The sequence below is a fragment of the Ornithodoros turicata genome, chromosome 3 (genome assembly GCF_037126465.1).
Source record: "Ornithodoros turicata isolate Travis chromosome 3, ASM3712646v1, whole genome shotgun sequence".
Classification (NCBI taxonomy): domain Eukaryota; kingdom Metazoa; phylum Arthropoda; class Arachnida; order Ixodida; family Argasidae; genus Ornithodoros; species Ornithodoros turicata.
Window position 1 is genome coordinate 76,701,521 of NC_088203.1, and position 25,149 is coordinate 76,726,669.

General features: G+C 43.2%; 1 protein-coding gene across 2 annotated transcripts in view; it reads right to left on the bottom strand.

The window, feature by feature from the left end:
• The window catches only part of LOC135388655 (protein polybromo-1-like), a 49,105-nt gene that overhangs the window by 6,568 nt on the left and 17,388 nt on the right, over window positions 1-25,149 (bottom strand). For both annotated transcript variants that reach the window (XM_064618343.1, XM_064618342.1), the window contains exons 10-37: window positions 24,552-24,621; window positions 24,381-24,479; window positions 24,239-24,304; window positions 20,970-21,131; window positions 20,753-20,884; window positions 20,149-20,330; window positions 19,873-19,984; window positions 18,601-18,771; window positions 16,799-17,025; window positions 16,682-16,724; window positions 16,028-16,141; window positions 15,791-15,967; window positions 12,703-12,797; window positions 11,929-12,067; window positions 11,759-11,860; window positions 11,605-11,679; window positions 10,122-10,271; window positions 9,951-10,035; window positions 9,816-9,891; window positions 9,567-9,739; window positions 8,701-8,798; window positions 8,541-8,612; window positions 4,604-4,645; window positions 4,411-4,533; window positions 4,185-4,304; window positions 3,388-3,691; window positions 924-981; window positions 766-858 (exon numbers count right to left, since the gene is read on the bottom strand). In XM_064618343.1, the coding sequence (XP_064474413.1) occupies window positions 766-858; window positions 924-981; window positions 3,388-3,691; window positions 4,185-4,304; window positions 4,411-4,533; window positions 4,604-4,645; window positions 8,541-8,612; window positions 8,701-8,798; window positions 9,567-9,739; window positions 9,816-9,891; window positions 9,951-10,035; window positions 10,122-10,271; window positions 11,605-11,679; window positions 11,759-11,860; window positions 11,929-12,067; window positions 12,703-12,797; window positions 15,791-15,967; window positions 16,028-16,141; window positions 16,682-16,724; window positions 16,799-17,025; window positions 18,601-18,771; window positions 19,873-19,984; window positions 20,149-20,330; window positions 20,753-20,884; window positions 20,970-21,131; window positions 24,239-24,304; window positions 24,381-24,479; window positions 24,552-24,621 (3,360 nt within the window). The remainder of the gene's footprint in view (window positions 1-765; window positions 859-923; window positions 982-3,387; window positions 3,692-4,184; window positions 4,305-4,410; window positions 4,534-4,603; window positions 4,646-8,540; window positions 8,613-8,700; window positions 8,799-9,566; window positions 9,740-9,815; window positions 9,892-9,950; window positions 10,036-10,121; window positions 10,272-11,604; window positions 11,680-11,758; window positions 11,861-11,928; window positions 12,068-12,702; window positions 12,798-15,790; window positions 15,968-16,027; window positions 16,142-16,681; window positions 16,725-16,798; window positions 17,026-18,600; window positions 18,772-19,872; window positions 19,985-20,148; window positions 20,331-20,752; window positions 20,885-20,969; window positions 21,132-24,238; window positions 24,305-24,380; window positions 24,480-24,551; window positions 24,622-25,149) is intronic.

Sequence of the window (25,149 nt, forward strand, 5' to 3'; positions counted from 1 at the left end):
GCCCGATTTCTCCCCAAATTTAGCATACTGAATTTTTTTCCACCCAAATTTGCATGAATTAGGGCACATGATGATTTCCCTGATTTTCACCCCCTGAATTGGGAAAAAAATATTTCCAGAAAACTTCAGGCTCTAAAGATAACATAGGAAACCTTCGCTATGTCGAAATCAACAGGACGAAAGTGACTAAAGTGAAAAGTGACGAAAAGTGACAATACCCCCGAAGTGAGCAGAAACACTGCAGGAGTCTTGCAGTACAAACAAACATTGGTGTCCTTTCATGCGTAATCAAAAAGAAACGAAGAAGCTGGGTGAGCTGGGTTTGCTATAGACTCTAAAAACGGAACTTTACAGCACACCACGTCGAGAACTAGCCTTAACTCAGAATATAATTTTCTCGAATTACTGGGAAATGGAAGGCGTACGTCCCACTCTCTCCTTAAACCAAAGATGATCATTCAGCACGATGGTTCACAGTTGGTTGTCATGCAATGAAAGTTCCGCTTTCAATGTGAATGACCTTACACCGGCACAACCTTTGCACTAAGTAGAGTAGGTGGACAGTATGCTTAGAATTATCTAGTCCAAAATGCACGCATTTTGGTCAGGACAGTGTGAAACTTTGAATGGCGCAACAACAACAACAACAAAAAAAGTGATTTCGTCATAACAAGGGTTTCTTGTGTTTGCTGTTGGCGCCAAAAATGGAAATACAAAACTGTTCCTGTACACAAAATTTCAAAAGGGGTACACGACTCTACCAACCTGGCTTTCACGTCTGGCATTATGATCTTTCCAGCTGTTTTGACGTGCACCTCACGAACATGGCGCAGTAGCTTTTGAATATTTGGGAATGGCCTGAGAAAAGTATGCATAAGAGAGCATGTTCTTTCACGAGGAAGAATTACAGAAAAAATACTCACGGGACATTTTTCTTTACTCTGGCACAGTTAGGCCACAGGCACTGGAACTCGTTGTTATCTGCAGAAAGAAGCGAAGAACTGTTAACAATGTCCTTGTTGGTGAACTTGCAAATTAGCTTCCAAAGAAGAAGATTAATGTAGTTTGAGTGGGCGTGGGTCAGTGCTAGACTTCCCTGCTTTTTGGTTTTAGTCTGTTCACAATCGGGGGGGAGAGAGATGTCAAGTGTGTGTGTGGGGGGGGGGGGGGGGGGTAGAAGGTATGTGGAAAGCGCAGGCTTTCAGGTCAAAAATAAGAGATAAAAAAAAAATGATTATCAAATTACACATGAACAGAAGATGTCAAGTGGAGGTGGCGGTAAAAGGTATGTGGAAACAGCAGGTTTTCAGGTCAAAAATGAGAGATCATAATAAAAAAAAGTGATTCTCACATTACACATGAACACAAGATGTCAAGTGGGGGTGGCGGTAAAAAGATATCATAGAAAAAGCAGGCTTTCAGGTCAAAAATAAGAGATAATAAAAAAAGTCATTCTCACATTACACATGAACACAAGATGTCAAGTGGGGGTGGGGGTAAAAAGATATCATGGAAAGAGCAGGTTTTCAGGTCAAAAATAAGAGATAATAATAAAAAAGAAGTGATTCTCACATTACGCATGAACACAAGATGTCAAGTGGGGGTGGGGGTAAAAGATATGTGGAGAGAGTAGGTTTTCGGGTCGAAAATCAGAGATAATAATAATAAAAAAAGTGATTCTCACATTGCACATGAACACAAGATGTCAAGTGGAGGTGGGGGTAAAAGGTATGTGGACAGAACAGATTTTCAGGTTGAAATTAAGAGATAATTTTAAAAAGTAATTCTCACATTACACGTGAATATAAGTTGTCAAGTGGGGGTGGGGGTAAAAGAGCAGGCTTTCAGGTCAAAAATAAAAGATAATAAAAAAAGAAGCGATTCTCATATTACACATGAACACAAGATGTCAAGTGGGGGTGGGGGTAAAAAGATATCATGGAAAGAGCAGGTTTTCAGGTCAAAAATAAGAGATAATAAAAAAAAATGATTCTCACATTACACATGAACACAAGATGTCAAGTGGGGGTGGGGGTAAAAGATATGTGGAGAGAGTAGGTTTTCGTGTCAAAAATAAGATATAATAATAATAAAAAAAAGTGATTCTCACATTACACATGAACACAAGATGTCAAGTGGGGGTGGAGGTAAAAAGATATCATGGAAAGAGCCGGTTTTCAGGTCAAAAATAAGAGATAATAAAAAAAAGAAGCGATTCTCACATTACACATGAACACAAGATGTCAAGTGGGGGTGGGGGTGGGGGTGGGGGTAAAAAGATATCATGGAAAGAGCAGGCTTTCAGGTCAAAAATAAGAGATAATAAAAAAAAGAAGTGATTCTCACATTACACATGAACACAAGATGTCAAGTGGGGGTGGGGGTAAAGATATGTGGAGAGAGAGTAGGTTTTTGGGTCGGAAATAAGAGATAATAATAATAATAAAAAAAGTGATTCTCACATTCCACATTAACACAAGATGTCATGTGGGGATGGGGGTGGGGGTAAAAAGATATCATGGAAAGAGCAGGTTTTCAGGTAAAAAATAAGAGGTAATAAAAAAAAGAAGTGCTTCTCACATTACACATGAACACAAGATGTCAAGTGGGGGTGGGGGTAAAAGATATGTGGAGAGAGAGTAGGTTTTTGGGTCAAAAATAAGAGATAATAATAAAAAAAGTGATTCTCACATTACACATGAACACAAGATGTTAAGTGGCAGTGCTGACAGGAAGTATCTCGCGCATAAGACACACATTTTTAACCCAGAAACATTGCATCATTGAGGTGTTGTGTTCAATACGTGGGGAAAAATTGGAACCCAACACTTAAGGTACACTTAACTCCCGTTTTATTTTGAAATTTCCACTGCAATCTCCCCCGGAAACACGTCAAGATTGTCATTCGTCGCCGCAATTCTTCCACACCAAATTGTCTTCTGTTCCATCAAGCATGGATGAAATACTCCTCTACTCTTGTCGTATTTGTCATTCATCACTCCGCCAAGCACTCGTTCTCGTTGACAGCGTGATACGAGTGGTTGTGCGGGTGCGAAATGCTGGCTGGTGCTGCGCGAAACGATCCGGCCATGCTAATAAAGTCGGGGTGCGTTTCAAATGTCAGGAACGAAAAAGTACCAGCATTTCAGCGCTCAAGTTGGGGGTGGGACATCTAATATGCAAGTAAATACGGTATGTAGAATTATCAGTGCTGAATCTGCACTTTGGCAAATTTCGTTCTCTGTGTTTTCCAGGTCTTACCAAAAGTGGCAATGATGCAAATTGAGGGATAAAAAAGGTTTTTACTAGGCAACCCTTATTAGGAAACCCAGGTAGGTTTTAACCCTAAAACACAAGGCTCTATGCCATTCTGAGATCTTTGCCCACCTTTGAAACCAAGATATGATTGATACACATGTCCATTAGGCTCCTGGGCTAAATGATCCACAAGTTCTTGTTGTGTTTCGTACTGCGCCTCGCAAGTGTCCCACAGGCACTCGTATACAGTGGTGGAAAGTGTGGGGAGGTCGGCACCACCTCCTGGTGTTCGAGGCCCTCCGTCACGACTTCCCTCTCCGCATGCTGACGAAGCTGGACTTTGCGGCAAGCTGTCCATGCTGTTTGCATCTTCGTTGACACGCTGAGCACGTTCCTCAAAGTCAACTTTCTGGCTCGGCTGTAGGTTCCGCCACTAGTTAATAAATGAATGAGAGCTAGGTTGTAAAAAATAAATAAATTGAAGGGAGCAACAATTCACATCATCATCATTACCATTACAGAAAGCTGTAAACAGAAGATGTAGATGGTAGAGAGCTTTTGCAATTTCCATGCTCGATAGATATACTGTATATACGGTACATAAAATTCAATAGGGACTTGGCCCCTGCCATGGAAATTATTACTATTCCAATGTATGACTACACACAATGTAACCATAAATGGTCTCCACCACATAGCAGATATACATTGTGTACGTATTTGTGCATTGCAACTAGTTACAAAATCACTCCCTGTCAAATTCTCGCAACGTAATTTATTAAATATAAAGCTAGAGTGAAAGTGCACCTGCCAGTTTGTGATAAACTGGTGATTGTGCCCCAACGTTACTGCTGTTGCAACTTTGCTGGAGCATCCCAGAGAGGCAGTGTCCAAGTAGCACAGTTTTTTTTGGGAAAAAAACTCACCTCATTTCCAACTAGCCGGCTGATGTCTCCAAATGACTTGTCTGGGTTAGCAGCGACAATAGATTTTCGAATTTCACCAGCAAATAGCAGGTATCCAGTGACTAGTCTCTTAGAGCTTTTCTGCAACACATTTATGCATACAAAGTGATCAGCACGGTACGGTGATTTCACTGCTGCGGAAAGCAATTTGTGAAAAGTGGCAAAAAAAAAAAAAAATTCACCTCACCTTTTTACCTGAGGCAGAAGAGAGATTGCTATTCTCGTCACGCCCGAGAGACGAACTGGGAACATCGTTTGATTCCTCATTGTCGGTCTCCGACGTGACTCGTGACATATTGGGGGACATTTCCTGTTGTGCAGGGCAAAATGTTGGAGTATTAACAACAAATTCCATTCCCACAGTATCAAAAAACGCTTACGTCAGTTGTAGGTACTGTTTCAGGTTCTGGAGTTGGTTCAATCTGCAACACAAGGAAAATCAAGTCTCAATGTTATTTTAACAGAAAGCTGAAAACAGAAAACATAATGTTCAGATCACTAAAAAATAGGCGTGTGTGAATCCGAATATTTGAAGTCGAACCAAATATCGAATGCAGGGAAAGAAGCAGGAACCCAAGCTTTAGGTATCCTTTAATGGCAGATGACTTAGGTCAACTGTGCGGATGATGATGACTGGAACAACTGTGGGTGAAGTGCGCATGTCACAAACGAATTTCCTCTTTTCTTACATCGTGGGCAGCGCATGAATATGACGGAGCCTGTAGTTGTCCAGAAGGTAAAGTCGCATGTGACAACACCAACGATGCTGTCGAGGAGCTGTTTGCTGGTAGCAAGATCCAAAGAGTGTAGTCCTTCCATCAGCAGTGCTTTGATAGCTGTAGCAATATATGTTGCAAGGAGAGGATTCGCTATCTGTCGCGTATAAAGGATGCCGTGGATGAGAAAATGTGTGTGGGTCTTCATCTTACTTCGAAAGAGGTGACACTGTAATGCGTGTGGGTAGTGGCAAAGATGTAGCAGTAGAGATAAATGGTGGTCATATGTTCTGTAGCCGCAAGCCTTGAAGTACAGAACAATCCAGTGGGGTCGTAGACTTGCCAACTGATATATTCACATTCGTAGCTGACTCAAGGCCCAAAGACGAAGGACGGACCCTGGAGTTCGGTGGTACTTCCTCTTCCTGAGATTGAATGTCATTGAAGGGAGCCGGCTGCGGTGGGCTTGTCGAAAAGATGTCATTCATGTTCTGGTTGATCATTTCCTTCGTGGTGACTGAGTTAGTCGATGCATTTTGTTCGCTTATTTCAAGCGGACTATCGGTATATGCCAGAGGTCGTTGTCATCACCCAGGGCATCATGAACATCCAATGACGGTGGCTTGTACATAGTTGGAGTGCTTTGGCATCAACGCTTCGACGAACTGCAGTCACTGAGTGGTGTTAGCAGCTAGGGAAGGTTTGGGGTCCTAATATGCTGCTGCGAAGTATTCCTTGTTGTTGTGGCAGCAGAGTTGGGGTTTGTTGTCAGGCCATAATGCATTGAGAGGCAGCGCTTGGCACTCAAGGTTACTCTGGTGATGAGCTCCAGGTAATGATCGCATGTCTCAGCCTCAGTCTTAATTTCATCATCGTCTACGATTGCTGCAATTTGATGATCCAGATCAGCGAGCAGGGATGATTTATTCGTTAGTGAGGTGAGTTTTAAATGGATTTCTGTCCTGGATGGTGCTGTTTCTCAAAGTGACATCACGATGTCATCCACCAGCTTCTCAACACAGGAACGATGAGGGGCACGTAGTGTCTAGAGTTGTTCCATGTGTTGTCCTATTCCTGCGGTCCTTTCGTCACAGACAGGGTATGCCTCCGTCCTGGGTTTGGCACCAAAAATGTAAGAAATATGACAACTGGTTTGTGTAGATGTGCTCGGATTAATGGTTATGAACCTAATCACGGAAGATGCATGCGATCATCAGATGCATACTGACATGAGCGTTGGCATCGTTTCCAATACACTCCAAGTGCCAATCATGGACAACAAAACGAAAACACGATACAAACGGCAGGCACGGTGGATGAGGAAACACTACAAAATGGAGATGTCTTCAGTCAGGCTGTAGAAGTAGTCCCACCAGTGCTGCAGGGAGCCTTGGAGACCGAACGATGTTACTTAGACTGTTGTCACGCTGAGGTGCTGGAGAAGCACCATGGCTACTTGAAGTTACAGCTGGTATTCGGTACGAGTGTCGTACGGGAAACACCTTACATGGCAAGGTATCATGGCCTTTCGTCATCGCATGAATGTGCCAGTAAAGACGTCGTAACCAAACGGAGTGACATCGGGAACAATTTCTCCTACGAAGCATGGTGGGACTTAGAGTGGCATCAACCAATGTGTCTCTTCGTTTTCTTGCTTACAGGAATGGCGTCAGTCGGAATAACCTTAGCAGTAACATCCTCGCAAGAGGTCGTAGGACATCCGCCAGTGTACAAGTCACAAGGGTCTAAGAAAGTCAGGGTCTGAGCTAACGTCCGCTCCTCCGATGCAGTACAGGAAACTTCATGATTTTCCTGATGTCTCCGATGCTCGCATTCTTCTCTAGTGCTTCCATTGCCATTCACGGTGTCATCACCAGAGATCTGAAGACTACTCGTTAATGTTTCCCCGTGATGAATCTGGCTCGGTGCAGCACTGATGGCTTTGTTCCATACGATAGCAGAGCTTGACGCTGGGCCTTAGCTGTGGAGCCGTCACTTGACGGGCACACAGCAAATTCTTTGTTGTCGTTGTCATCTATTCCATCGTACGTGCGTTGAGATGACTCCTGGGTGGTTTCAGCCGTGAACATTTCAGTCTCGTCTAGCGCAACTTGTGTAGCGTCCAGGGTAGGCCAAGTAGCAGTCATCAAAGTTCCTCCTGAACGTTCCAGAAATCTGTTAGCGCACACTCGAGCAGTTACCACCATCTCCAGGTAAACTGTCTATCTCATCGAAGTATATGATCGCAGAAATCTGTCCATCAAGATCTCGCAGTACTCCGGCATGACGACTTAGCGGCGCAAGCTTCAGCTCCAGGATCTTGATTGCAGGATTTTCCTGGAGGAATGCTGTGATCTCCTAAGTAAGCTGAGTGATCTTCTCACGGACAGGTTCTCTGAGCTGTTTGAGACAATCCATGGGGCACGGTCCAGTTGCCAAACCCTTTCCAGAGTTTCTTTCCCGGGCTTCGGCACCAAAAATAGGGTGAATTCAGGTAACCTTTAAGGGCGGATGACTAGAACAACTGTGGGTGAAGCGCACATGTCACGAGTGTCACAAACGAATCTTCTTCTCTTTTCTTACATGATATTTAATGGAGGAAAAAATGTCGAATACCGAATCGAATATCAAATAGTCATGCAAAGTTTACAATACATGCTTTTTGCACTAAAAGTTTGCAATCCATGGCTTTAGTGTAATTTTTCTGGCATTAACTGTTTCAAGAGACACATGTAGTTGAACCTCTGTATGCAATAAGGGGATAAGTCAATTTATCGACATTTGCTATTTTTGCTGCAATGACATCTACATACCAGTATGTACCTGCCAAAGAAAATTTAGGACCCTATTGCAATTTATTGGCCCGCTACAGGAGGGTAAGAAATGGGAAATGCATGTATGTCAATGGGACGCACAATCAGATCAGGCCCCTTTTCTCGGTTTGGGATTTTTCGACTTATCCCCTTATTGCATGATTGTGTTTCCTGCTTTTCAGGTGAGTACATACATACATTGTTTCTGAGCATCCATAGGTCACTTGTGAAACAAACAGATTGGCATCCAGCCTCAGCTTTGTCATGAACGTCTTTTAGCTGCTTTGCTGGAGTGTGTACGTCTCACATGGGGAAGTTACGTTGCTAAAATTTTGAACGTAAGGGAAACCCCTTTTTGTTTCTGGGCTGTAGGCATTATATAAGAGTCTTAACTTTTTAAAGGGCAACCTGCTAGACATCAAATCAAAATCCCCCACTGGCACCACTAAACTGCACATGGGAGGGACGCCGCCCCTCCCTCAGGCAAAGTATGCACAGGAAACTTGGGCTAACGTTACCTTAAGCTAAACTACAATTCATCTGTGTTGGTCCTGCAGCACGGGCAATTTCATAAAGCAGGCTCCGCCTCATGCAGCGAAGCATCAAGTGAAGCCCATTTTCAGGAGCTGTCATTCATATTCGGCGAATAGTCGAATATTCGGAAAACTGAATACTGGGTATTAGATTCGCAAAGCGAATACTTCGAGTGAGTGATATTAGATTCGAATTTTACAACTCTGATATTCGCACACCCCTACAAAAAATAATCAGATGTTATAATATCTCACCTTTTGTGGAGTGATGGAATGCTTGAAATAATATACCTCATCCGCTGTTACTGCATCCGAATGCAAAAATTTCTGTAGGAATACAAATTCAACTGAATAAACTGAAAAGTGTTGCATGTGGCAGGCATCGCAATACACTCATCCATCTTAGAATGCTTACTTTCAGGCCTTTAGGAAGCTTTCGAATTTGACGTTCAGCCTCCATGTAGCGTGACTCGCATATGTAGATGTCCTGTTCATTAATTTCGGTGAGGCGACCTGAAAATGATTTTTGTTATTCGAATTAGTGAATACCAAATCAAATCAAATCGTGAATCACGATTTGATACCTCTTAATGAATCATCTATCTCAACCCGCTTATGTCGGCCATCACGTTAAAAATGCGAGACCACAAAAATGCAAATGACAATGCCACAGAGCACAAGGATAGAGAGATACTGCACAGCTGCGAATAGTGAATACATGCGCCACGCAAACAGACAAAGTGCCTTATTATTAGGGCCCGAAATTTTAGGCATCTGCCTACAAATGCCTAAATGCAGCATTTTGGGGGTTGCCTGCCTTTTTATCGACTCTATTGAATTGTAGCCTTTTTGAACATTTTTAGATGCCATAATAGCCTTTTTTAGAGGTACAAGCGAGTGCACCTTTCACTCCCATGTTGAGTGCTGGACTTTGCTTTTCATTTCTGAATGTGTGCATCTTTTGTTCTTCCTTCTGTTTTTTGCGTTTGGTTTCCCTCAGTACCTTGGTTTGTTAGAAAGGGTTCATGTATATTTGATCAAAAGATTTGACCTTTCTTGGCCTTTCAAAGTCTTTGAGGGCTGTTTTTGAAGCCTAATTGCCTGCCTCTTTTCATCATTTGCCTAAATTTCTAGACCCTACCTCTTATTAAGTAGGTCAAGAAGGTAATAAAGGCAAGATGCAGTTCTTGGTACTTTTACTATGCTGGCATTTCCATAAATGACTTCGTCCAGTCTGATGTTAACGTCTGACGGTGCAGTTTGGGGCAACACATGACTTACATGTGGTGTAGTCTTTGTAGTCAAGGACGGAGCACCTCCCTACGATACTGAGCAGTGGATTAGTATCCTCAATCGAACTCAAGAAGACTTCTTGACGGTAAAACGTCCGCGACGGTTGATGCTGAATTTCACTCGGAGTGACAAACCACGGCCCGTGATAGAAACCGTTCCCGCTGCAAGAACCCATTTAAAGCATTGTCAAAAATTCCGCATCCAAAAGTAAGAGAAGGTATCCTAAATGGTACACACTCTTTATCCATCCACATCTTGTCAATGCGGCCAATAAGCGTCTTGCTGTGTTCCGTTCTAACGTAGCAACAGTCACCTGTGTGCACAGAAGTTTTAAGTGGCGGGGTGCGGTCTGTGTAAGCTGCAGTGACCTACCTAACTTGTATACACCAGAAGGAAGGTTCAGCTGCTCGTAATAGACTGCAATTTCATCGTCGTTTGCAGGGGGGAGAGAAACATTCTGAAATACAAAATTCCATTGTTTCCACAAAAAAACATGTCAATGGAATCTCTTCTGTGCAACAGAAAGACAGTATGACAGCCTACCGCACGGGGCTTTTCCACAAGCTTGAGTTCTTCTTCATCTTCACCCAATTTATCAACACCATCTTTAAACACTGAGGGTACTCTTACAGCTGAGAGGAGCTCTTCCCGTGGTACCAGCTGTGTGTGCTCATTGAATACAAAATTCCAGATCTGCAAAAATAGCCTCAGTTTAAGTAATGCGCATCTACCGTATAAATAGACCCTGGCTAGAATACGCTGGAATAATGGCTGGAAGTCTGGGGATTGAAACACTCAACCACATGCAAATACTATATGGTTTTTATTATTACTTCCAGGTCGATATTTTGCAGAATGCTTCGAAAATAGATACTGTAAACGTATCTTTATTCATGATGTATTAATTTTCGTGAATCGCTCATTCAATCGTTTGCAAAGTTATTCGCATGTGTTTGATTTTGCAATTCTTGCGCAGCTTCCATTCGAGGGATTGACGTCAAGCTGTGTTAGGTGTTCGGTCAGCACATGTTTTCGAGGGCTTTTGCCGTCAATCTCAAAAGTGCTTGCTACATGACATGTCTAAAACGGTGTAACCCCAACACTGATTTTCTCACCAGTGAAAATGGTGGACCAGGAAGACTGACGAGCCCACCAGATAACAATAGAGGGATACGGGGAAAATTCTGGGTAGTGTGGGTGAGCTACAAGCCAATCAAAAGTCAGTCATAGCAGAACATCTATGCATCTTGGCATCCATGCCAAGGAAATTTTTGTCATCTGGTACATACATACGTTGGTCTGATTGCGAGTTCCATCATGGTCTGACGTAACCACGACGATGTCATTGCTTCGCTATTCAGGATTTGTGCAAACAAGAATGTAGGACAAATGCGAAAATAAAGGAATATGCATCCATCCCTATAGTCATGCTCAACTTAAGAAGGAAAAGAAATCCAGTCCGTCAGCTCTAAAATATTACTGCGCCGCAGATAGGATGGTTGGACAAAGAGAGGTCACATTCCCCCTTTGCGCCTGCTTAAGTATTGCCTCTTAAGATTGGCCGTATGACACTATGCTGTAGCAGAAAGTGCTCCCCCTACTGATGGCGCATGGTGGCACCGTAGTATTTCTCCTGACTCCTAATGTGACTCCTTATCTCCAACGGCATATGCAGTTGACGGACTAGGTTTCTTTTTTCTTCTTAAGTTGAACACGACTATAGTTTTTTTGCTTCTCTGTGACAACTTAACTGACAGAGTGTATCTGGTTGATCCTATGCCACTTTATTCGTGAGTACAATTTTTAGCGATTTTTTGGTGCTCGCAAAAATAGCAAAAATTAATACACCGTGAATAAAAATATGTTTACAGTAGTTCAGATAACAGCTGCTCCATAGAAATCGAAGTTTGGCAATTTTTTTTCCATTTTAGGAGCCACATCACCATTGGAAAGCAGACCTGCATTCTGGTTCGACCCGTATACTGGTTAAAACAAAATATTAGAGCTGAAGCAAATATATACTTACCTTAATCTTCTTGAAGGCCTTTGCCTTTGCAGAGTAACGAGATTCACACACGTAGACATCCTTGTCGTCAAACCCCTACGCATGGCAAGCACACCTGAGTTTCAATTCCTCCAAAAATGAAAACAAAAGTCGCATGGCTGCCATGAAAACCTACTTTGGGGTAACTCTTGAAATAGTCCTTGACAGGCATCACGTAGCACTTGCCCAACACTTGATTTACGGGCGTAGAATTATAGTTGTCACTTTTGAACAATTCCTGCAAAAGGCAGCTTTCTCAGTGGACACAAAGAGGGCGCTTAGGCTTTGGCTATAGCTGTGGCTCACCTTCTCGAGAAACTTTCGTGACGCCAGATGGAAAGTCTCGTTGGGCCTGTAGAACCAACAGCCATAGAGCCACTGTTCCCCACTCTTGTCGCGCCACAGACGGTCTACACTTGTTATATGTGGCTCCATGCCTTTCTCTCTAACCAGGAAGGAGGACAGGTCATACACTCATAAGTACATATACAGTCAACCCTAAATTTATGAACCTTCGATTTATGAATTCCCTCATTTTATGAACAGGAGCACGAGGAACCAAACTTTTTACGTGCATTTCCCCCTCGTTTTATGAACCTCCATATCCGAATAATGAATGGCATTTCTGGGAACCAACTAGGAGTTGCCCAGCGTTTTTGCCCTCAATTTATGAACGGATGGTTCCGAGGTCAATAGAAATGTTCAAATGGATTATTCCATGGTCTTACGAATGATGCCGGAACGAAGGAATCTTTTTCCAGGTATTGCACCCTCGGTTTTTAACCCCTCGAAATTCGAACAACAAACGGGTTTTCTGGGGCGCATTAGGGACGACCAAGTGTATAGCAGAAGGCCTGGTCGAAAGCAACATTACGGAATATATTGCATTATAAACACAATCCCAACTCACAAGTACTGTTTCTTCAGCCGATAGTACTGACTTAACGGAATTTTCGATTTATAAATCCCTCGACTTACGAACGATTTTTCGGGAACCGAGGGTGTTCATAAATCGAGGGTTGACCGTACATACATTACACAGTAAAACATGGAGGAACTAAAGAACCTTGAAGTCCCTACCTGGGTTCGACGTACACAAAGTCACCCACGTGTATCACGATACCGCGATGCTCCGTGCTATCAGACGAGGAAGCTTCATTGTTACGTTGCACCTCCTAAAATATGAGATGTGGTACTTTCTAAATATTATATATGACTAGCTAGAATGGGAGCCTGGTGTTCGCGTTGTGAGAGTTGTGAGGTATGTGTTTTCAAGGCACTCCTGTGACCCAATAAGAAATCCTCCACAAAGCAAATTTTTGTGCCGTGAAGAGTGTGACTAGTTGGGCTGGTTAGTTATGTACTTGCTGGCTAGTTAAATATTGTGTCTTTGCCTCAAAAATAAATTCTTGCTGGTTGTAGTCAGGCCAAGGTCTGCCTCTTTTCGTTCACCTGTATTCTATGTGGATGTGCTGATGTTTTAGCGATGTACAGTCGCCAACCAATATTTCTGACTCAACAAAAATCGGGCTTTCCAATTTTTCGAACAAAAATCTTGGCACAGCTACAAATTCTGTTTTGGCGGGGAGACTCAGGTGACATCCATCGAACAACAGCAACTTTATTTTATGATTATGACTGGGGAGTTTCGTTGCCAGGGGTGATGCCCTACCCCATTTCTGGCGGTAATGTGGTGACATGGAATAATCAGTGAGGACCGAAGTCCCGTACAGTGCCCAGAAAGGCCAGAAGTCCTTTGAGGGCACAGTGTTGGTAAGCTGGATTTGACCATGGACCGAGCAATTTTGTGACATTTATAATCAGGAAAATGTAATGAAATCTTTTTCGTTTCTGTCACCATCTCAGTTGTTGGCCCATATACGTGTAGTAATTTGTTTCAATTTCAGATTCTGTTACCACTATTGTTGTTTCCATTTCTGCTACGTTTCTGTTTCAGTTTTCGGTGTTGTGAAATGCCGTAAAATTTCGAGCAAAAGGGATTCCGCAAAATTCCGTACCAAATGAAGGATTCCACGATGAATTCTGGATTCCGCAAAATTTCGCAGAATCGCAGAACCGCGGAACACCTGAGGCCTTGGGCATAGTACTACACTGCCTAAATAAGGGTTTCTTAACTTAAAGGGACGGTCTCGTACCCCCTGCCCCCCTCATAAAGTGTACGATTCGATTGCCCTTTGTTGAAAATGGAATAGAGCAAATTTACCTGACAAAGCACATCACGGTTATTAAATAACCGAGTTAAATTGATAAAGATTGCAGAGCATGCCGCGATCTGTGTTGGCAACATTAGGAATGGCTACGTCGCCCTGCAGGAAAGTCCGAGATAGGATACAGAAATCGTCTGGGGAACGCGGCAACTCTTGTACATTTTCTTCTCGGGCGAAAAATGCACATTCTAAGAGATGGCCCACATGGTGGTTTAGAACAACTATGTTAAACCTCAGAGACGAGTTAAAAGTCGCAGGACAACCCAACCCACATTCACAAATCGAAGTCGCCGCCCATCGGCGTGTGCGCTCGCATTACAGCTCTGACCAAATATATATTACACGCGCTTCCATTACACTCCCCGTAGCACCCTGATCATGTTTCGAAATGAGGTGTCGCTCACGACGTATATGAAGTTGTGTGTGTTTATATATATGCGTGCTTATGCGTATATGTGTGTTTATTTAAAAAACGCATTAAATACTCGCTAAAAGAAAACACGTGACTTAGCTTCCACGTACCCGATTATGCGCCACATTATTGTAGACCCCACAGTCAGTGCTTGGACTACATTCTCCGCTCGCGGAGGTGTATGCCTGAGTGTCCCCATTTCGAGGGCAAAGGGGATGACTCAACCCAAGGTGCTTCTGCAGGTTTACCATGACAACGACGACGTACCCGCAGGCCGACGTCATACGTGACGTATGCATGAGAGACGCGCACGTTTCGTCGTCTGCTATCACGGCACGTTTCGACAAATTCCTCGAAAATGACTTGGTTATTCCGAATGAAACTTTGACGGTTGTATGTGTACAGTACTCGTGAAGATCGTTTTGGCTAAGTTTCGGAATCGTCCGGGCTGTACGAGACCGTCCCTTTTACTAAAATTTGATTAAGCAAGATCAAGTTATGTTCACTGTAAGACATCTAATGTCATGGCACTGATCTGGTAAAAGTAACATGCCACGGATTGAATTAAGATTATGTCAGTGTAGGTGTTTAGTAAAAAATGTGTATAGTGAATGATATCGGCATGTGTAATGGTCAGTTTCAATTTAGAAAATAATTGAGAGGGTTGCCACTGCATGAACCACACATTATCCAGTCATCGACCAATATTTTGGACTCCAAACATTTCAGACACTTTTTTGGGCAAAACTCTTGGCACCGTCATTTTGCTCTGAGCATGCCTATTTTTTCAGACCTTCAGCCTTCCAAGAGCCAATACAGATGCCCTACACTGCGTTTCAAAACTTTATATTTCAGACTGTGCCACAAAGAGAAGCGTGCCGACCCGGCGCTAGCGTGGTGGAGCTGCGCGGGCGTGGAGGTTCCCGGTAGTGTAACATTTTATGTGTGCACAGACGTGGGCAACAATGGCCAATTCAGTCCAAAAATAGCTTATGACGACATTGTCGGCCAGGTTCTCGATCTGCCGCCGGAATGTTCAGACAACAGTGGCAGCGACGAAGAGGTTGCAGTTGCACCCTTGTCAACCACAGCGATCGTTACGGCCGTTACTATGCTCATGGAAGTGTATTATGACAAGGCAGCAGAAGGCTAACAGAAACTCACCACGATGTGGATTCACGTGTCCGCGCAGTGAAGCAAACTCATGTCGACAGTTATTTCGAGCCAGTGTGAGTGCTCAAATAAAGTTTCTTTTAAACATTGCATATTTAACCCTTTGTCTAAAAATTTTGACTGCTCGATAATTTGTAATGATCTTGTAGGTTTCTACAAGTACGAAACATTGTTTGGCGACTGCTGTAAAGAAGCGAGTACATATTCATTTCAAAAACTAAATTTCAGTATAAAGCATACTGTGTCAGTGAGTCAATGTTCAGTACCTGCGGGTTCCCCTAAAATTAACACGCATGTATTGCTCTGATGCAGAAACAAAACAATATATATGCATCATAAAGCTTGTTGCTGTAACCTTTTGTTCCTCCTGGGTGGTTTGCTCAGCAGCAGCCTCCTGCTGCTCCTGGGGCAGTTTCTGCGCCTTCATTGCCTCCACACTTTCAGCCAAGTCCTGAGATGCGTAGTTGAGTGCTGGCGATTGCAGAACATCTCCCATTCCACAAAGCTCATCTCGGAGTTTAATGAAGTACGACTAAAGTAGTAAACGCAACATTACTCGACAAAGCAAGAATTTAACTGCATTGACACAGACCTGAAGCTCGACTGAATCTTCAAAAGCCTGAGAGTCTGTGCGGGAGACTCGTCGTGCTCGTTCAAACACCTCAAACATATCCTCTTGGAAACGGTCCAACCTGACGTAACATCCCTAAAAAATATGAATATTTTAGCAGAACGTCAAGCAAAGCAGGAAAACAAAAGCAGTCTTGGTGGCTCAGCACAGCACTTTTTTATTTTGTGTATGTGTATAGAGGAGCAAGCAAATATGGTCAATGGACAAAGGTGGCTGTTGTGTCTATCCATTCTAAGTAGACCCTTGTGTTTCGAGTTTTTATATTTGTTGAAAATAGAAAACAAAAACTGGGCTTTACTTCACGGGCTGAAAAGTAGGGTAAAATCTAGCAATATCAAAATAAAATTGCAAAGACAAAGCTTCTTGCACTTCAGGTAAAAACGAGATGCTGAGTGGGTGTGCTGAATGTGTAGCACTTAAACGTTCTCCAATGCGTGCATGTACTAGGTGCCTGGATTGGCACTTTGGCAAGCTAGCTTTTCAAGGCTTTTTTCTTTGTTTTACCCCGAGTCACAATGCTGCAAATCTGGGGTTAAAAAGGGATATTAGCAGGTTTTATCCCAAAACACAAGGCTCTAACTCAGAGATATGCACTGCACTTCCAGCAGCTCTTACCCTGTCTAATCTCCGTTTGATGATGTCCAACGTTAACAGCTTCCTAGACAAGGGAGATTAATTTACGCATTATGTCGGGAATGCATATCCAGGTGAACAGTGAAGTGCAACACCAACCTTTCTTCAGGTGCACCAGCCCCATCACTAGCAGTTTCAGAGAGTTCCACGATAGAATCACTATAGCAGCGGCCCTCGTCGTCTTGGTGGTTGTACACAGAAATGAACAGATTAGTGAGCATCTCCTGTACTAGAGTGCGTACATCGGGGACTCCGCCGTCTTCCATTTCCTCGCTGCTCAGTTCGAGTTTGGTCTGCAGCACGATCCGCTGTAGCGTCAACGCATCCTGTAAAATACCAGGAGACCCTGTTAATAAGCAGAGCTGTGCGCATTATTCAAAATTTCAAACATGAAACGAATATCTGATGCTATTTGCAATCTACTGTAAAACCCGCGGATAACGATATCGCGTATAACGATATCCCTCGTAAAATGATGGTTCATGATTTTACCGTCAAAATATACATTGTTTCTATGGGGAAACGACCCGCGTACAGCGATGAAGACCGCGGTTCCGAGTACTCGTATAACGATGTTGGACGCTGTCCCGTGCGCGTAACCTCGCGGCGTCGATGATACGAATCTCACGGGGTAGCGGAAAAAATTCGTAACATCCGAAATTCGTATTAAAACAATTAAACCAAAATAAAAATTGAGGCAAGAAAATAGACAGCGAATTTTCCAATACTGTCAGTGAAAGAGGCCGGTGGTAACGCGTTAGTGTCTCGGTATTTGGCCAATGCTGCTCAAATTCGCGCGATGACTCAAAAGGCCCAGCACGTGCTTTCGACCCGCGCGTCAGTGCGACAGGAAATTATCATTATGATTATCATAATCATAATTATCATAATCATAATTATCATAATCATAATTATCATTATCATTATCAATCTCCTATTAAGTAGGGTTCTTATACAACTTTGAAGGACTCCTTATCGAAGAGAGTTTGCACTGTCCATCTCCCTGGGCTGTTTCTATCAGCGCACACCACCGGAAATGTGGCGCTAGCTGTTCGCACGAGAAATCACAGGACAACATATTACCGAGCAGTAAATTTTAAATTGCTAAATATGTGCGCATCTTATGGCAATAGTTCTGTGGGTGCACCTGATAGTGAAGTTTATAATTAGTAGGAAAAGCCTCCGGCGTCGTGTTGGGCACTCGTGACCTTCACGCGAGTGTACTGAATTAAAAAAGTTTATAAAACTGTCTTGACAACTCCTAAAATATTTAAATTAATAAGTTTTACCCTCGCGTATCTTTGAAATTGAAATCATTGCTGGCCCTGTGTTCGTGGCTATTCCTCTTGTGTTACCAGGGAGATTGCATGTGCACTCTTCCGAAAAGAAGCAGTATCCGAAAGAAGATTATCCATGGTTGTATGAATGTGGAAAAAAATACTGTTTGGACAGGCTGTCATTCTCTTGAAAGGCCTTTGGGGTGTCAGTGTGGCAGACGTACTATAGGCCTTTTCAGCTTGCAATCACAGTTACAATTTTTGAGCGATCATTATATTTGTTCTCGCTTGACATATTTTCGTTTTGACCGTTTTGTTGTTTGTGCATAAGTGCAGGAAAGGTTAATGTATTTTACATAGCATGCAACATGAGCTGAAAAGGCATTTTCTTCTACAGGCAACAGCATCTTAATTATGAGCAACCTAACCAAACTTCAGGAAACTGATCGCTCAAGCAAGATGCCACGGAAAATGTGTTTTGTGTTGAGTACAGTAGTACATATTCCACCATCCTGACTTGCACTTTTGACTGGTTATCTTAGACAACGCAATATTCTGCTCAAATTGGTGCAGCAGCTAGCGTCTTTCTGTAGCCCTCACAACGAAGGCAAAAGCATAAAGCACCTTATAGATTTGAGAGTCCGGTTCGTTGTACTTGCAGGCGTTGTCAAAGAGAAGGTTGAAGTCCGCCAGCAGGTCATCCAGGCTCTCGTACTGGTTGTGCTTCAGCAGACGTGTTGCAATGCGCTCCAGGTCAATTGGCTTTTTGATCACCTCGTAGTAGTCAGGATATTCCTGCACAGAGGGACGAACCCAAATATTAGAGCCGGGCGAATATTCGAAACTTTGAAATCAAATCGAATAGTAGTTAATGCTATTCAAACAGTATTCGCAATTTTCGCTATTTCTGAAACGTAGTGTAGCAGCTTCGTTGGCACACTTTCACATCAGCAGTGTGGGCGAGACCAAAGCAGCCGTGAAAACTTGTGTATGGCGAAACATGTGGCGTGATAGGAGTAGCAATGCGTTAGATTTTATGCCGGTCCAAAACGTAATCCGCTTAATCGTCATAATCGTGTTTCGCATGACGGCGCTAGCAGTGCCTCGTCTCGCATCCACGCGTCAATGGCGTTATGCGAACTGGTTTGTAAACCGAAAGCGGGAGCGTAGCACACCAAGTGTGCAACATTGATAAGTGATTTTCTTTACTTGCAAAATCGCGGTGTTGATAAAGAATATGATGACATGGAATGGGCTACTTCCAAGTGCAAAGAAATCCACTGGAAATAATCGAAACTGTGAAGCGCAAACTGATTTCTGTGTGAAAAATATCCGCTGGACCCGCTAAGTTTCTCCAATGTCATGCCTCAAAATCACTGACAAATTCACTTCAGCTTGCCACATAAAAAAAACATGGTACATAATAGTGTCACGGAGATTAAAAAATTAAACTTCATTAAGAAAGCTTATACTTGCACAGAGGATGCAGCATAATTATAGTTTCGTGTTTTAGGGTTATACTCAATGAAGCCCATTTTTATTTGCGATTTGCATCATGATCGCTTAGGGTAAAATCCAAAAAACCCTGAAAACTCACTTGCGAAAGCGCAAATTCAGCAGGGCACTGGTGCATTCGGTACAGCCACTTAGCATATCATGTTCATCTGGAATGCGAGAAACGGTCTTCTTCTCTCTTTGCTTTTTCCACCCGAAAAATTTGTTTTTTTCCCGCGATATCATCTAATTTTACCCTGCTTTAGAGCTTCTGAAATTAAGCGCGATTTTCCACTTCACTAAAACAAGAAAAATATAAGACACGAGAACATAAGCGTCTGAATATACTACACTGGGCTTCAAGCAAACGGAAATGTGCTGTGGAACAGGGAGGGATATTACCGCTCTGGAAGGCAGCTTCATAAAAATTGTGGAGAGGCGCCTCCCTTTGGCATCTGTGTACTCCTTGATGGTATCATACAGCACACGTAGCTTGTAGTTCCGCCCTTTGTTCCTGCGCAAGATGAACGTATTGATGTCCATCATGCATCACATGCAGTTGCAATAGATTCTGTGTTTGCACTTCATACCATCATACAAAACAAAGCGTAAGGAAGGAGAACCACAAAGCACAGTGAAAACATAGCAAACAATGATGAAATTTTACTTAAAACAAACCTTCGAGGCATTGTCCGAGGTGTCCGAGAGTCACCAGGGGGACCCAGTTCCTTAATTTTCTCATTCAGAACACGCTCAAGAGTGTCTGCATCTTGATAAATCTGAGAACCTTCCTCGTTGTAGAGTCGGCAATTGTTGAACATAAGCCTCAGGTCGGAAATCATGGCTTCCTCCGTCATATACTGACGTGCAAAGATTGTAAGGCACAATGAGAAACCTCACCTAGCATAAGCAAGTGCATGGTCTGAATTAAAAGAGCAAGACATAACAACCAGTGGGGCAAAAATATGTGAATACTGTAAACAGGGCCTCAAACTCAAATCGGGTCGCACTTCATTTGCACTCCTTCACACTGGCTCTTGCACTTTTTCGTGAATCGAATACAGCAATGAGTATCTTGCACTTCCGCCATTCTATGCGAACGTGCGGCAAGGCGTAGTGAGCACTCGTATGCGGTGTTAACACTTCAAGCCCTCATTCAGAGCGCTCCCTTTAGTGCAAAAAAAATCTTCGGCCCCCTTCAAGTTCAAATTGACGAGATTGCACAGTATTAGATTCTAGATGAAGTACGTGTATTAACATTTGTGCATAAGAAGCAACATACCTTGTTGCTCTTCGCATTCTCTTCTATGGTCCGCATATCAATGGGGTTACTTATCACTTCGTAGTAGTCCGGATAATCCCGTTTAGAAGGTCTCTCCATGAAGATGGAGATCAGGGGACGGCCAGAATCATCCTTTCGGTAAAAAAGATAAGATATGGTACACGTATTCATGCGCAACGTAACCGAATAAGTATGTTGTAATGAAAACTTTGCCTACAGCATAATTGACGAGTGACCTGATGAGTGCCTTGAGCCTTTTCTTCAGAACCAAATCCTCCTGGGGCTTTGGACCCCGTCGAGCACTCACTGGAGTGACAACTTTCTTGCTCTTTCGTTTCACTTTTTCTTCCACTTCGCCTTCACTGTCCGATTCTGGAATCTGTAAGTGAAAAATTTTAAGGCTTTCGCTGCCAGAAATCTTAGGTGTCGAAAGCATGCTCATAGCAATATTCGGGGAAACGTGAACTATGGTAACAAACCGTGAGGTGTCAATTGCTTTCCTATGATCGTGACCAGCGTTACTGGATTTGGCTACTGTGTGATAAATTGGCTACCTCCTGACAAGTGTGGCGCGGAAGCTTAGACTACAGCGACCTAGCCATTTTCTGGCATCTTTGCGGATACTTCTTAGTGTTACATTTGATGTTCCTATGCACCTAAGCCGGGATTGATCCATTTCGTCATGGCACCACGTCAAATGCCAAAGTACAGTGCATTCACTTCGTTGTCTCTTCATGAGTGGAGCAATACTCTTAGGTGGTGTGATGTCCTCCATATTATTTTGCTCTGTATGTGATTGAATCTTGGCACTCGTTAAAGGGGCAATAAACAGGTATACGAGGTGCACCTTTTTACTGCATTGTGATACGTTGCAGACGGTAAACGTTTTCCAAAATTGTTGTCGCAAAAAGGCAAATAATGGCTCCAGAGCGACGGAATATTCACTGTACTCCTTCGCGCTCATGCCTCGCTCTGCGATGCCCTGGCGACAATCGCCACACGTCATTTTGACGTCACACACCATCAACCATTCAAAATGCGGGATGCTTATACATTGATTTTGTTTTAATATTGGGAAGTGCGGTCAATTCTAAACATCTTTTCACTTGTCAATCCCAAGGTACCCAGATCAAACGGTAGCAAAAGGCAGCAATGTTCCATTCCATGTGTGCACTATGTTTTCAGTGCTTTATCGCTCCGCGATGTCACCGCGATGTTCCTGCAACCGGTTCCTTCGCGAGCTGCAGCTTGTCTCAATGGGGAGCCGTCATTGGCTAGGAGAGCGAAATCTCCCCCCACCTCCAGCGCCTGGAATGTTGTGTTGCTATACGTTGGAATGTGATGACGTGACCCCGTTCCAAGGATGAAAGAGAGACTCACGCGGATTATGCTCTTTGAATGGCATTGTTTCATGGTAAAGGCGTTCGCTAGAAGGAAATGAATTTCATATTTGGATATCGTGAGCCACACTCTTTCATTGGGCATAATAATTGGAGAATGCTCGTCAAGCTGTTAAGTGCCCCTTTCAGGAATCGTCAGGGGTGTAAAATTAAATATCCGACCAACCAGTGCGGTGTCGCTCATGACTATAATTGCGTCCCGATGCAAAGCCATAAATTATCATCAGCTCTCTTTGCAATTTCGCAGTGGTCATTAAGTTCGACATGTCTTGTGCAGAAACTGAAGCATATTGACATACCGCAGACTTTGGTTATGCAATCGTCTCAGAACATGTCGTATACTTTAAGAACTTGATCCGAAGATTTAACTACTCATTTGTCACTGTGCATCTGGTATGTTTTAGTTTAAATAGCTATTCTGCATCCGTGGCAAAATTAGCTTAGTGAAGCTCCTCCTATATGACCCGACACCTGCACACCACTGGCTACAGATACAAATTGGCTACACACCAAAGGACCTGGCAACTTTTCGCTATTTGCTTATGGCATGTTGGCAATTCTTCTGGATTCTGACCTCTCTACCCTGCCTGTTGTAGAAGAAAACCTGTTTCCGACCTCAATGCTAACTTTGAAGGCTATGACCTGGGGCCCTACCCTCGTCAAAACTAATCGACCTCGATTACTTTACGTCACAAGCTGTAGGGCGGGGCTGCCACGAAATACTCTGCCCTTAGATCCCGTCCGTTTCAATTGAAATTTATACCTAGTTTTCCTTCGCAGCCTCTCGGCCCTAATCTCGGACTGTGACCCTACGTCATTTTGACGTAACAATGACGTAAAAGATTAGTTTCAAAGCTGAAAAGTAATGTAGCGAAAAAGGGTCGATAACTTTGAGCGGCGATGGGTTTGGGTCCGCGTGTGCGTTTCCATTTATTGTGTTGTATAAAGTCTGTATGTGCTCGTCACAACAAAAAATTCATATTTTTCTTCGTTTTTGTTTAATAATGATAGAAAAGCACCGCTGCACAATGCACTTTAGCGCGTAACACAGTTCCTCTGCGCGGATCGCCGCCTTGTACGCGTGAAAGTGGCGCACTTTTCGAAGCGTCATCAGAGGCACCATAGAATCAATGTCCTTGCAACATAGCGGTGTGCACACAAAAAACTCATCAAAGTTTAGTTTGTTGAGTGAGTAAAACTACCAACACTCATTTGCGGTACCATTACCTACCCTTACAGCTCACAAGCAAAAGAAGCATAAATGCCACTTATCATTTCGCATATCGAGCACACGAACACACAGAAAAAATATAAAAAAGCTCATAAATAAAGCTCAAGATTAAAAGCACGAACCGATTCATAAACGTGTTTACGGCTCGCACCACACTGTGCGTTCGATCCTTTGCATGATCCTTCGCAGTTTTATCGTTTTGTTGCCTGCCATCAGCGCCATCTCACTGGCACATACCACATTATAAATGTCGAGTACAATCACAGTGTCACACAAACATTGCTGTCTTGCACACCTGTACGTCATGAAAAATGACAAACAGCAAAAAAGGAAATTACGAGCGTGCTTTTCCGCGGACTTTCCATGAAATTCAGTTTTACGCCGGTAGAGTTTTCCGTTTCCGACACCAAAGAACCGAAGCAACAAGGCAGGGCAGGCAGATCATAGGTGTGGCCTTCGAATTCTCAGGAGGAAACACCGATAAGGCGGGTCGCTTTCAAAGATAACACGTTGGGCCATTGGTTGATAAAAGGTGTCAACCACTTTTAATATTCCCGCCTTTTTCAATTGTGCACCAATGACAGAAGAGATTTAAAGTAATCGAGATCGATTACTTTGACCAGGATAGGGCCCCTAGCCACCGACAGACACCAGACAAAAATAAAATTGATCAATCAATGCACTGCTTCACAAGAACCACAGATGGCATCACGCTATCAGAATTGTCATTACGTATAAAGAAATTGCTATGGCTAAACAGGACTCATTATGTAAATAGATGAAACAAGATCATTAAGCATCAATACTACGTAACAAAAATATCTCTAGATAAACAGTGTGAAACGGACGACTTGCCTTGATGTTGCAATTTAGGAGCTCCCGTGCTTTAGCCTGCATAACTTTCTGTAACTTGACTGCATCCTGTAGTGAAGATGACGAGGCAACAAACGCACATTTAGACATCGCACTTGGTTCTCAAACGAAGAGTTGTAACTACCTTAAATATTTTAGAGTCTGGACGGTTGTAGCGTTTTGCATTCTCAAACAGTAGGTTCAAGTCATCCACAGTGTCCATGGTGCAGCTATAGACTTCATCCTACAAACAAATCAACTTTAGCACGCAGAGTCTGTCCTGAACGTAACAAAAAAAAGAGGGGGTTAGCCTTACCTTAATTTTAGCTGCTATTTTATTCAAGGAGATTGGTTGCCTGATTTCTCTGTAGTAGTCTGGATACAGCCTGGAAAAGGAAAGTATGTCACGTTGTCCAGGCATGATGAACGTCATTGCGGTGACAACACATTCTTAGAAGAAGGGAACGGTGACACGGGAGAAACGACACCGATATCTGTTCTGTGGTACTACAGTAGAATCTCGATGATACGATCACGGGTGATACGAATTTCGGGATGATACGAATTCTTTTCCGGTCCCGGCCGGAATGCCTATTCTTTCCATGTATTAGAGTTCGGATGATACGAACACGTTATCTTGCCTTCACGGATGATACGAATGAGCCGAGAATGCCACAGAGGTCGTTCCCCCGTGACGCGAGAGCGCGCCAGTCATGCTGCTGCGTCTTTCGAAAAGGGAGGGCGATCCTCACCACGAACTCCCTTACATCATGTAGCGCAATGCAAGCAATGACTTTCCTTTTGGTGGTGGTGGTGGGGATAAGATCAAAGTTGATAAGGAGATAAGATAAGATAGAACGGCCCCGAACCTTATTACCTTATCTCTGTTTTGACCTTTTTACCCCCCTCCCAAC